General features: G+C 40.0%; 1 protein-coding gene across 4 annotated transcripts in view; it reads left to right on the top strand.

Annotated features, from left to right (window-relative positions):
• Gnf1 (germ line transcription factor 1) overlaps positions 1 to 12043 on the top strand; it is a 397251-nt gene that overhangs the window by 25196 nt on the left and 360012 nt on the right. For all 4 annotated transcript variants that reach the window (XM_090376044.1, XM_090376043.1, XM_090376042.1 and 1 more), the window contains exon 2: positions 1986 to 2087. In XM_090376044.1, coding sequence (XP_090232170.1) covers positions 1986 to 2087 — 102 coding nt within the window. The remainder of the gene's footprint in view (positions 1 to 1985; positions 2088 to 12043) is intronic.

The raw sequence follows: 12043 nt of genomic DNA, 5'->3' as shown, positions 1-12043 counted from the left end.
ATTTGGGCAGATGGGCTAAGAAGTGGCATCTGGAGTTTAACCTCGACAAATGCAAAGTACAGCACATGGGTAGAAGTAACCCCAGAGAATCGTACCAACTGTGTTGTTACTACACTTAAGGTGGTAGAAAATGAAAAAGACCTGGGAGTAATTGTGCAGGCAGATATGAAGTTTTCTGAGCAATGCAGACAGGCTGCCAGGGCAGGTCATGGGGTTTTGTCAATGATATAAGGAATTTTGCTAGCAGGGAAAAGGAGGTGATTATCCCTCTGTATAAGGCAATGGTCAGGCCACGCCTTGAGTACTGCGTACAGGTCTGAAGGCCTCATTTTAGGAAGGATGTAGATTTACTTGAGCGTGTACAGAGAAGGGCAACAAGATTGGTGAGGGGAATGAAGGGATTCTCTTATCAAGAGAGGCTTAATTTCTACAAATTGCAGTGACTGGAGACTAGGCACCTGCGCGGTGATCTGATTGAGGTGTATAAGGCCTTGATTGGGTTCAGCACGCTGAATTCTGATGGGATCCTTCCACTTGTTCAGATTACGAACCTAAGGCGGCATAAATTCAAATTAAGAAGGGACAGATGTAGAATAGATGTGCGGAAATTTGCCTTGAGCCAGCGGGTGGTTAATTGCTGGAACAAACTTCCATCTGTCATTGTGGAAGTTGATAGGTTGAATAAATTTAAGGAGGAACTGGACAGGCATTTGGAGGGAATGGTGTGATTTTTTTTTTTTTTTTTGGCTGATGCTGCATAAGCTCATGCATTTGCTTTCTTGCATCACATGCCACTACTACTACTACCACTACTATTTCTTAATGCTCGCAACTGCAGGTTATAGTGATTAGAACTACTGTATTATATAATTAAAATATTTAAATGTGATTGATGGCAATATTTTAGATAGGTAAAAGCATACTTATTTTGCAATGGAAGCAAATGTTTTCCCCAGATTCACATCAGTAAAGTTAAAATTTTGTCTCTGATCATGCATGAATTAAATATGCATTAAATTATGCTGTCAGCTCACTTTCCTAATAAAAAACATACTTAATATGAATTACTCCTCAATACTTAGACTTTGTGCTTAACATTCAAGAAAATGGCATTTTCAAAAATCCACCATGTATACTGAAATATGCACATAACATAATATTGAATTTTGCCTGCTTAACTGTATGCAAAATTTAAAATAAACTTGAAAATTTAAGCAACTTAAATAATTATGCTTGTACATGTGCACAAATATGTGCACATATGCTACAACACACAGATGCTACAGGTTTAAAATTTTGTGCCCTTAATGAATTCATGAACTAGAAAATCGAGGTGACTAATAAATCTGTGTTTATAATGTTTTTTTAAATTATAAACAGAATCAAGTTTTCTCATTGAAAATTACATTTATAAAAAAACACATTTTTAAATCTTGAAATTTTCTTTAAAAAATGAAAATTTTGTGTAATAATTATTGCTTATCATTATCATAAGGTCACGCATTGCTATATACTCCTAGTAGAATTCACAAACAATAAAACAATGTTTTTCAGAAATAAAAAAAAAGTTATGCACCTGTCAGGATGTAACATGTTGTAACATGCTACGTCCTGACCAGTATTTCCCATCGTAACAATCTACATCTCCCATTGTAACAATCACTTTTGTTACAATGGGAGATGTGTGACCAGTGATAGGGTAGTGTAACATTTTTAATTAAAAATGAAAAATAATAATTAATTCAATCCATTACTAAAGGCCAAACATTGGTATACTCCAAACAGAATTCAAAAAGACTTTTTTTTTTTTTTTACAGAAATAAAATAGTTTAGCACCTTACAGGTGTGGTGTGACGATTTTTTTCCAAAATAGGGGGTGCAGCCACTCCCAGCTTAATTTGCAGTTCTGTGAATATGAAAATGTTTTTCTTTTCAATTCTATTAATATATAATAAATTTATTCCTTTATTAATAATGAATTTTAGGATATTAGAAGATTTTTCTCTCAGGGCAAAAGCCAGCCATCTTCATCTGGAGCACAAGAAAAATCTCAGTTGAAAGAAGTGTCTAAAGAAACTGTAAAGGAGGTTTGTAGTGTCATTCTTGTATATAATACTTAAATCAGTAAAATTATAAAATTATCACGTGCAGTTAATCATTTGTGCTATCAGTGTGGCTAACTTCATGAAAATACTGGTGGGCGATGTGCCATGCAATCATTGTGTTCTTCGTGTCCCTTTAAACATTGATCTGACTTAAAGGAAAACAAATAGGCATCCATTACCTATTTCTTCACGTTTTAATCATTTTCCAAAGAAGAGTAATAACTGCTTGACATAAATGAAAAAGAAATGGGAATGTACAGGTCACTATGTAACGGGATCTACAGGTTACTATGTAACGGGATCTACAGATAACGGTCAGTTTGTAAATCCACAAGTCCTTAATAACTGTGCTCCAATCTCCATCACCAACACCACTATATGAGACTATCAGAAGAAAGCATTTCTATAACAAAAACAATTTTTCCTGTACTTAGTATGAGGTTTAACTTTTTCATTTAGACAGGTCAAAAACTTACTGGTGCCTCCGTAGCCAGATGGGCAGGGGCAGCAGTGCATAGCACACGTTTCTTGATTAGATCGGGGATCGAGCCCATGACCACCAAATACGGAGGACACGGAAAGGTTGGAGAATGACCACCGCATATCCCCGGAGCAATATGGCCTTAGTTGCTAATGCTCCTAAAAACCAAAATAACAACAACATCAAAAACTTACTGTTTCTGTATTTGTTGTTAACAGTTTTGTTAACAAGGGCATTTCAAAAATGATGGTAAATAATTTAAAGGTGAAAAGTACAAACCAAAATAAGCAAAAAAGTCCCAGTGAACATCTGGCCGCAAATGAAGGCCCCAAGTGCCAAGAGATTTTGTGATCAAGTGTCTTTGCCAGTGAATTTGCGCTCTCTTGAATAAATAAAATCGTCTTCTTTATTTACAGCGTTACACTAACAATCAATTCAATAAGCTTCACTAAAGAAATCACTTTACTTGAACAGGAGGAAAAGTAACCTTTCTTTTATTTTTTATTTGCATATTACTACTAACCCACTACCGCTTGGTCACAAAGGTGGCACTGCTCCTGCCTCCACGTGGCGGGGCTGGTAACCTGGAGGGGAAAAGGTCTCCCTTCCAGGGCGAAATGGAGCAAGAAGTCCGTAAAACCCAGAAAAACACTGGGTGCATAGAAGAAACCTTGACAGGCAAGAACAAGAGGAGTCTGGTTTTGTCATAGCAAAACGTCAAAAGACTGACGTAGGCAGAATCCGAACTCCAACCTTCTTGATTATTCATTCAACTGAAGAACAACCAGTTGGAAAACTCTCGCCATTTCTAGTGCAGAAATGCCTAGAAAGCACAATAGGTACTCCCAAAACAGTTCGTCGTCTAAGATCAGGAGACCTACTAGTTGAAGTTGCCACAGGCTGAGCAACTACAAAAACTGAAAACTTTTGGTGGAACTTCTATCACCGTTTCACCCCATGTTTCCCTGAACATGTCAAGAGGTGTCATCACTGAATGGGACCTCATGAACGTGTCAGACGAAGAACTAAAACAAGAATTACATGACCAAAGAATCATTAATGTCAGAAGAATTATGACAAAGAAAGACTGCATACTAGTTCCTACACAGAACATAATACTTACTTTTGACAATCCCAAGCCACCAACAGTGATAAAAGCAGGCTACCTTAACTGCTGAGTTAAACCGTACATCCCGACCCCATTACGCTGCTATAAGTGCCAGAAGTTTGGGCACTCACAGACAGTCTGCAGAGGAGTAGCTGCCTGTGCCACGTGTGGATCCATTGAACACATCAGTACTGGCTGCACAGCCACAAGACCAATCTGTCTGAACTGTAAAGAGGCACACCCAGCACATTCCAAAGAGCGTTCCCTTTGGCAGCGTGAAAAAAAAGATACAGCGGTACAAAACTGAACATAACGTAACTTACCAAGAGGCCAAAAAATCCCTACCGGTTCCAAATACTAATAAGCCCACTTATGCACAAATAACCACAAAACACATATCAGTTTCTACCCAAACGGAGGTAACTATACCACCAAGTAAATCACTAACTGATTGGGCAAGGTCATTGTTGTCTTACCAATGCACCAAACAAAAAAACAAACAAAGCAAAGCCACAAATACACCAATCTCAGTACAACCTGATGTCATTCAACAGAATACCACAGCATCTACTACTCCTGACTCAAACCAAACAGAATACATGGACTCAGAAGACAATTTAAATCACGACGAACAGGTTCTAGAACTGTTCTCCAATGAAGATATGGATACAGGGAAACCTTATTTCCCAAAGAAGGGGAAAGGTAAACTTGAGCGAGGCAAATCTTCTGTCCCTCGAAAAGAAGTTGAGGGTTCCACTAAACCCAAATAATGCTTACCTTCTTACAGTGGAATTGCAGAGACTATCATAGTAATTTGTCCGACATCTGAGATCTCCTTTCACAATATGACCCTATTGCCTTTCGCTTACAGGAAACCAATCTGACACCAAATATAAATGTTTCCCTTTGGAAATACATAATACATCATCAAGATCGTGTTGCACAAAATCCAAACAATCCTGCCCATGGAGGAGTAGCACTGATCATCAATCCCCAGATACCCTCAAAGCCACTCCCGCTAAAAACAAACCTTGAGTTGCTGCACGAGTCAATATTAACTTTTATTTAACCATAGTCTCATTATACTTGCCACCTAACCAAAATATAAGCTATGCCGACCTAGAAGAATTAGTAATAAAACTTCCCAAACCCTACTGTATCTTAGGAGACCTCAACCGTCACCATCTGTTCTGGGGAAACCATAATCTGGACAAGCGTGGACAAATCATTGAAAAACTACTTGATCAACAGAATCTGATAACTCTCAGTAATGGGTCTCACACCTATACACATCTTCCGACAGGATCTACATCAGCTATTGATGTCTCTCTATGCACAGCAACCATATATCCTCTATTTGGATGGACTATTCACAGCAATCCGCTGGGCAGTGATCATTATCCTGTGATATGTCGCATTAACACAAGCATTCCCCACCTTTCTTATCATATCCCCAAATGGAACTTTTCCAAAGCTGAATGGGATGTGTACAAGCAGCTAGCAATACTAGAAGAAAACCAGATCCAACAAACATCCGTAAACCTGGCAGTAGAATACATATCTAATCAAATATTGCAGGCAGCAGACAAAGCAATTCCAAAACAATCCACAAAAATATTGGCCAACTCAAAAGTGTGGTGGAATGATGAATGTAGTGCAGCTAAAAAACAGAAGAACAAAGCATGGAATATCTTCAGGAAGTTCCCAACAACAGAAAACCTCATCCGCTTTAAACAGGCAAGAGCAAAGGCAAAACGAGTCAGGCAGACTAGCAGAAGGGAAGCATGGAGACTTTGCGTCCACAATCACAAGCACGACAAAAACTCAAACAACATGGGCAAAAATACAGCGGATGTATGCAAAACACCCACGTGTCAACTGTCCCATGCTCACTGTCAGTGGCCATGATATCACAAAACCTGAGGAGATTGCAAACACCCTGGATAGAGCCTTCGTGAATATATCAGCTGCGACATCATACTCGCAATATTTTCAGGCACACAAAGCACAAACTGAAAAAAACTGTATCAATTTTGAATCAGCATCAATTTCTGCATACAATCTCCCTTTCACAATGCCAGAGTTGCATCATGCTCTATCGTCTACTAAACTCAGTGCAGCAGGGCCAGATGGAATCCACTACATCATGGTAGCAAAACTTACCGAACCGGCTCTCAAGACTCTTTTACTCCTCTATAACAGAATATGCAAAGAAAACACGTTCCCCGACAAATGGCATCATGCGTACATTCTGGCTTTTCCAAAACCAGGCAAAGACCCTACAAATCTGCAACATTATCGACATATTGCACTCACTAGCTGTATGAGCAAGGTCATGGAAAAAATGGTCAACGCCTGACTAACCTGGTTTCTAGCTCAAAATGATCTCCTAAATCCTGTGCAATGTGGTTTCCGGGAATGTAGATCCACTCCTGACCTTTTGATCAAGACAGAAATAAACATTCGTGATGCCTTCGTCCGAAAAGAACATCTTGCAATGGTCTTCTTTGACATCGAAAAAGCTTTTGACACTTCTTAGAGATATGGTATTATGCGAACCCTATACGATCTGGGATTTCGCGGACACCTACCACAGTTTATCAGAAACTTCCTGCATTGCCACTCATTTCAAGTTAAAGTTCACAACCACTTACCTTCAAAATTTATCCAGGAAGAAGGAGTACCACAAGGGTCAGTGCTAAGTGCCACTCTCTTTAGTATGACTTACGACAAACAATATCCACTACCCTGTACGCTGATGACTTCAGTATCGCCTGCCATTCACCTAACATGCGAATGATAGAAAGGCAGTTGCAATGTGCCATCAACAAAATAGCTAAATGGTCCCAAAACAATGGATTTCGTCTCGCACACCAAAAAACAGTTGGGATACACTTCTGTAGGAAGCGTAAAAAAAAATAAATTTTCTGTTTATACTCCGGCACGACAACCAAGTCAGTAGAGTTTACAATAAATCGTCAATACAAATATTTATCGTATTTAGTAGTCACGGGCTTGAACCCCGGTCCACTCAAGGAACGCGTGCTATGCACTCTCGCTCCTGACCACTGGGCTACGTCAGGCCTTACCTACACCAACATCCGGAACTTAGACTAGAAAATCAAGTCATACCAGTGGTCCCTAGTGTCCGCTTTCTGGGTGTGATATTTGACCAAAAACTCACTTTCCTTGATCATATAAAAACATTCCAGACTAACTGTCTTAAAAAGCTTAACATTTTAAGGGTTCTATCGGGCACAACGTGGAGAGCTGACCGTTACACGCTGCTACATCTCTACCGTGCACTAATACGGTCACGTCTGGATTATGGTTCTGTCGTATATAGCTCTGCTAGACCAAGCGCTTTACGTTGGCTTGATCCTGTACACCATAGCGCTCTTCGTCTTGCACTGGGGGTGTACTGTACGTCACCGGTTCACAGCCTATATACCGAAGCGCATGAAACACCCTTACAGCTACGCAGACAAATGCTTTTATTAAATTATGCCGCAAAACTCAAAGGGCATCCAAACCACCCCACTCGGAATTGTGTTTTCTATCCTAAATGGGAAAACCTTTATAGAGCTTACCCATCTATAAACCCACCAACCGGGATACGTCTTCGCTCACTACAAGCTGACTGGCAAATTGACCTGAGTAAGATACCGCCTACTGCCTCTCGTGCAGTCCCGCCATGGATGTATCATATACTGCCGTGTGACTTTTCATTCACAGCCTGAGGAAAACACATGTCCCAACAGAACATGCTACAAATACATGCCATACTGAGAACCCAGCACGGCCAGTACACACTGATCTACACAAATGGATCTAAAACTGAAAAGCATGCTGGTGCAGCAGCAGTATTTCCTAACATCACTTTGTCCAAAAAACTCCCTACTGAATGTAGCAACTATACTGCAGAACTCTGTGCTATCCACATAGCCTTAAACTACACATTCTTAAAAGCAGCTTATGTGCCAGAAAACCCCCACAACAACAACAACAACACATTCTTAAGAACTAGACTGCACAACGTTATTTATACAGACTCCATTAGTGCTATCCAAGCTATACAACACTACAAAAAATGATAACCCCTTACTGGAATACTCTGACTAAATTAAACCAGAAGAAACAACAAGTTCTGTTATGTTGGATCCCTGGTCACGCTGGCATTTCTGGAAACAAACAGGCCAACCTAGCTGCCAAAACTGCTACCGATCCTATAGACCAATCCTTCACTACAACTACATCTGACTATAAGTACATTATAAATAAACGATGCCTTGAACAATGGCAACATATCTGGCAGAATCAAGCCAACAATAAGCTACTTGGCATAAAAAAGATCTAAAACCATGGAGATCTAGTACACGTGAGAACCGACATGAAGAAGTCGTATTAGCCCGATTAAGGATAGACCACAAACACTTGACATATCTTTATTTGCTTGCAGCCGCTGACCCACCACTGTGTACAAACTGCAACACTCAGCTCACTGTCCACCATTTACTTATTGATTGTCCCAAGTACAGTACTGAGCGATGAGCTATGTTTATCTCATTTCCCACGACGAACACCTCTCAGCATTTCTGACCTACTAGCAGACACACCACATGTAACCAAAATTTTTGATTTCCTCAAACAGATAAAACTATACAACACGATATAAACTTGAATAACATCTATACAGATAGAACTATGTATTTAACATCACCATAGTTAGGCATGTTATGGCCTTTGCTGTCCTTGCACCGTAAAGCCCCTAAACAACAACAGCTGCAAATGAACTGTTTTCGAGATAATGTACATTTTCTGTTAAGATCCACCACTGACTGTGGGAGCACTCTGGGAGGGTAGTCTTTATTGCTGAGACCTTGTACACTCTGGATATGGTAGTGGTACAGTAATTGGCAATATAAAATTTGCCACAAACTGCTATAACTCAGTACACGCTCTTGAAGAGCAATCCTCCTTGTCGAAATTCCTGGATTTTGTTCTGTTCTTTCTAACACTCTTTCCTCAACATCAGGTGTTATGCTTCTGGGCCTATCTGCTCGTACTCCATGTGCGAAATGCCCATGTTCTCTAAGACGTTGACGTACCCTGATGAATGTGCTCCTGTTGGGCTGCCTTCGGCTGGGAAATGCTTCTTGGTACAAACCTGCAGCCTCGAGTGCACTGCCATTGGCTTTACCATACATGAAGTGCATGTCCGCATACTCTTCGTTGCTGTAACCTCTTTCCATGTTCACTGTCCTTTGACAAGTACTAGTATGCCTGCTACGTCTCAGAGCATTAGAAAGGGGAAAGGGAGAGAATGAGCATAACCTAAACAAACAAGTCAGTGGTGGATCCCAACTCTGTACAGTTCACCTTGTCAGTGGTGGATCCCAACTAGAAATGTGCAATGTCTCGAAAACGATACACTTAAGGACCCATGTTTACTAGGCTTTTTTTGCATATTGTAGTCTGTACAGTTCACCCCTAGCAGGAGAGATCTGCTAGGGGTACAAATGTGAATGGTTGTATGTACTTGTGCTCCGTATTATTTTTAGTTTTGTTTATTAAGGAAGCAGTATTTAGTAACTTTTCACTACTACTACTTCAAGACGGACTTGTGCATATGCCAGATGCGACCATTTAGTTTTAAGTGTGGACAAAAGATAAGTACTGTTTAAATTTCTGCATGTTCTTTGCTATAATTGCTTTACCAGTGTGTTCGGCCATTGCTCCGACAGTTCTCCGCACGCATGTCCCAGAACAAGCTGTCCGACCTTGACCAGATACCCATAATCTGCTGAAGCGTCCCATTTATCATCACCTCTGCACATCGTAGGATAATAACAAGTGAATCTTGAGCTAGCCTTTTGTCTGACATACGCGCTACGAAAATAAACAAATGAGGTTGACAGATTTCCTGGTCTAATCTTGTACTGTGTGATCACTACACCAAACTGCCACCTTTATTGTGCCGTTACATAGTTTCTTTTCTCAGGACAGCATATCCTACTTTAATATTGATGTTGTGTGATTTAATTTTGATTGGATAGCATGGAATAGGGAATCAGTATGGATATAAAGAATACTGGTATCAGAAAACTTACAGATATGTCTGAGGGAGGAAAAGACAGCTCCCCCTTATTACTTCCTAAAATGCCACAATCGTCTCCTGAGAAAGATATTGCTGGTGGTTTATCTACCGATCAAAAGGCTGGGACAACCGCAAATTCTGAAGTTAACAAAACGATTGAAGAATTAGATATTACTCAGGACGCATCTTCGGTCTATGAGGTGATTACAAAAATGCATAACAATGTGAGGAACCTTTTTTTTGTGAGAGACCAATAAAGTAACTAAACAGGCAGGAGATTTATGGACAATGGTCCAAACTTGAGAAATTAACAACAACCCTCCTGATAGAAAATGAAAAATTGAAGGCTACTAATCACTAATCATGAAATAAATATGCGAGCTAATCTTCTAGACAAAATAATACAAACCTTTTCCGCAATGACTCAAAATAAAACAGATTATGTACTAGAGCCAGAAGTTCAGGTTCCTGCTGATAGGAAAGTGCAACATGAGGACCTCCTGTTACAGGGAGCCTCTTCCATTAGATCTTATGCTGATGCAGCCCGAAATAGACCCATGCTGAAGGAACAAATAGCTAAACCTAATGAGAATGTAATGGTATTTAGAGCATTAGAGAACGGCAATTTCAAAACCAGCGCTGATGTAAAAACCTTGGTAACCAATACTTTGAAGACAGAATTTAAAACAGTCAAAATAAAATCAAACAAATTAGCATGCAACAAAAGCATAATTTTGGAAACAGCCTCTAAGTCAGACTAATTAGTATCTCAACATCTGATTCCTTGTCCTCTGCAGGAATCTCTACTGGAGTTCCTAAAAGGTAACCCTTCCATAAATATCTATGATGTGCCCAAGGATCTAAGTAAGGAGGACATAATAGAAGAACTGTATGATAAAAATCTAGCTGACTACGACTTTACAATGGAGGAGATTAAGAAAGAAACCTCATTCAGATTCACAACTAAGTCAAGGTCCTTGTCATTGGTACGCTGGGAAATCAGTTTTTCTCCAAAAATTTAAAGGTGTATTTCGTAAATGGACAGAATATTTCTTGCTTGTAGCTCGCATAGGCCTTACGATAGTTAGCAAGTGCTTTTTGTGCTTGGGATATGGGCACACAACACAATACTGTACCCATAACTCCCCATCCTGTGGACATTGCGCCCGTAGTGGTCATGTGCATGCAGAATGCCCTCATAAGGACGAGCCTGCCTGCTGCATAAAAGTGGCTTTCAGCAATCCTAATTGCTAAGAATATAAAAGAGCTCTAGAGATTGCACGATTAAGCACTGCTGATGAATGAGGCAATTCGTGACTCCAAATGCCCAGAACTTTTGTGTATCATGGATCTCGTACGACAACGGACCAACTATGGATACATTGTCTTTTACCAGTTCTTCATCTGCAGATGGATCAGTCTCTGAACTTAGCCTGCTTCAACTGAATGCTGATCGGTCACGATTGGTGGCCGATGAAGTCCAAAAGGTAACTGAAGAAATTAAATACGATATTATAGCTTTACAAGAACCATACCATTTCCACAGTAAAATAACTGTATACCCTATCTCTTTTGGGGTTATTCAGAACATGCTGAACCAAGTACGGCCTTCGTCATAGTCAGTCCTAAATTGGACGTAGTCAAGATAATTAGTCTTGCCAATCAACATGCTGTCTGCATTAGTGTGTCTACTCCTCGTGGCTCTTACTTTTTAGTTTCACTATACTGCCCACCAACTTCCGACGTTACACTTCATCTTGCCTACCTCGATCAAGTTATTTCTTTGGTAGGTACTGCCAAACTCATTATAATGTCGGACATTAATGCCAAATCCAGTATATGGCACTCCGGCCATACCGATAACGAGGGTTCACTCATAGAAGACTTTCTCCTTTCACATGAGCTCACGGTTCTAAATAAATCTGGCTCACCTTATATCTTCAGCTCTCTAAATGGCGAATCAAATATAGACATCACTGCTACTTCTTACTCTGTTTCTTCAAACATTAATGACTGGACAGTGAATACTAACATTTGCTCAAGTGACCATCGTGTGATCACCTCTCCGTGACTTGCTCTGCACAATCATATAATCCTCCACTACAGGACCTTAGAAGATTTTCTTTGCAACGCATCATGTGGAACCGGTTTGATGTCTCAATCAACACTGACTTCCAAATTGAAACCATAAACTTCATCCATCACTTTACAGCTTCTGAATTAGCTTCCTATGTTAATTATGCTCTCAGCCA

This window comes from Mastigoproctus giganteus, chromosome 6 (assembly GCF_048544385.1).
Source record: "Mastigoproctus giganteus isolate SK-2022 chromosome 6, ASM4854438v1, whole genome shotgun sequence".
NCBI classification, from domain to species: Eukaryota; Metazoa; Arthropoda; class Arachnida; order Uropygi; family Thelyphonidae; genus Mastigoproctus; species Mastigoproctus giganteus.
Note: the sequence above shows the minus strand (reverse complement) of the source record. Positions and strands in the feature narration are given on the sequence as shown.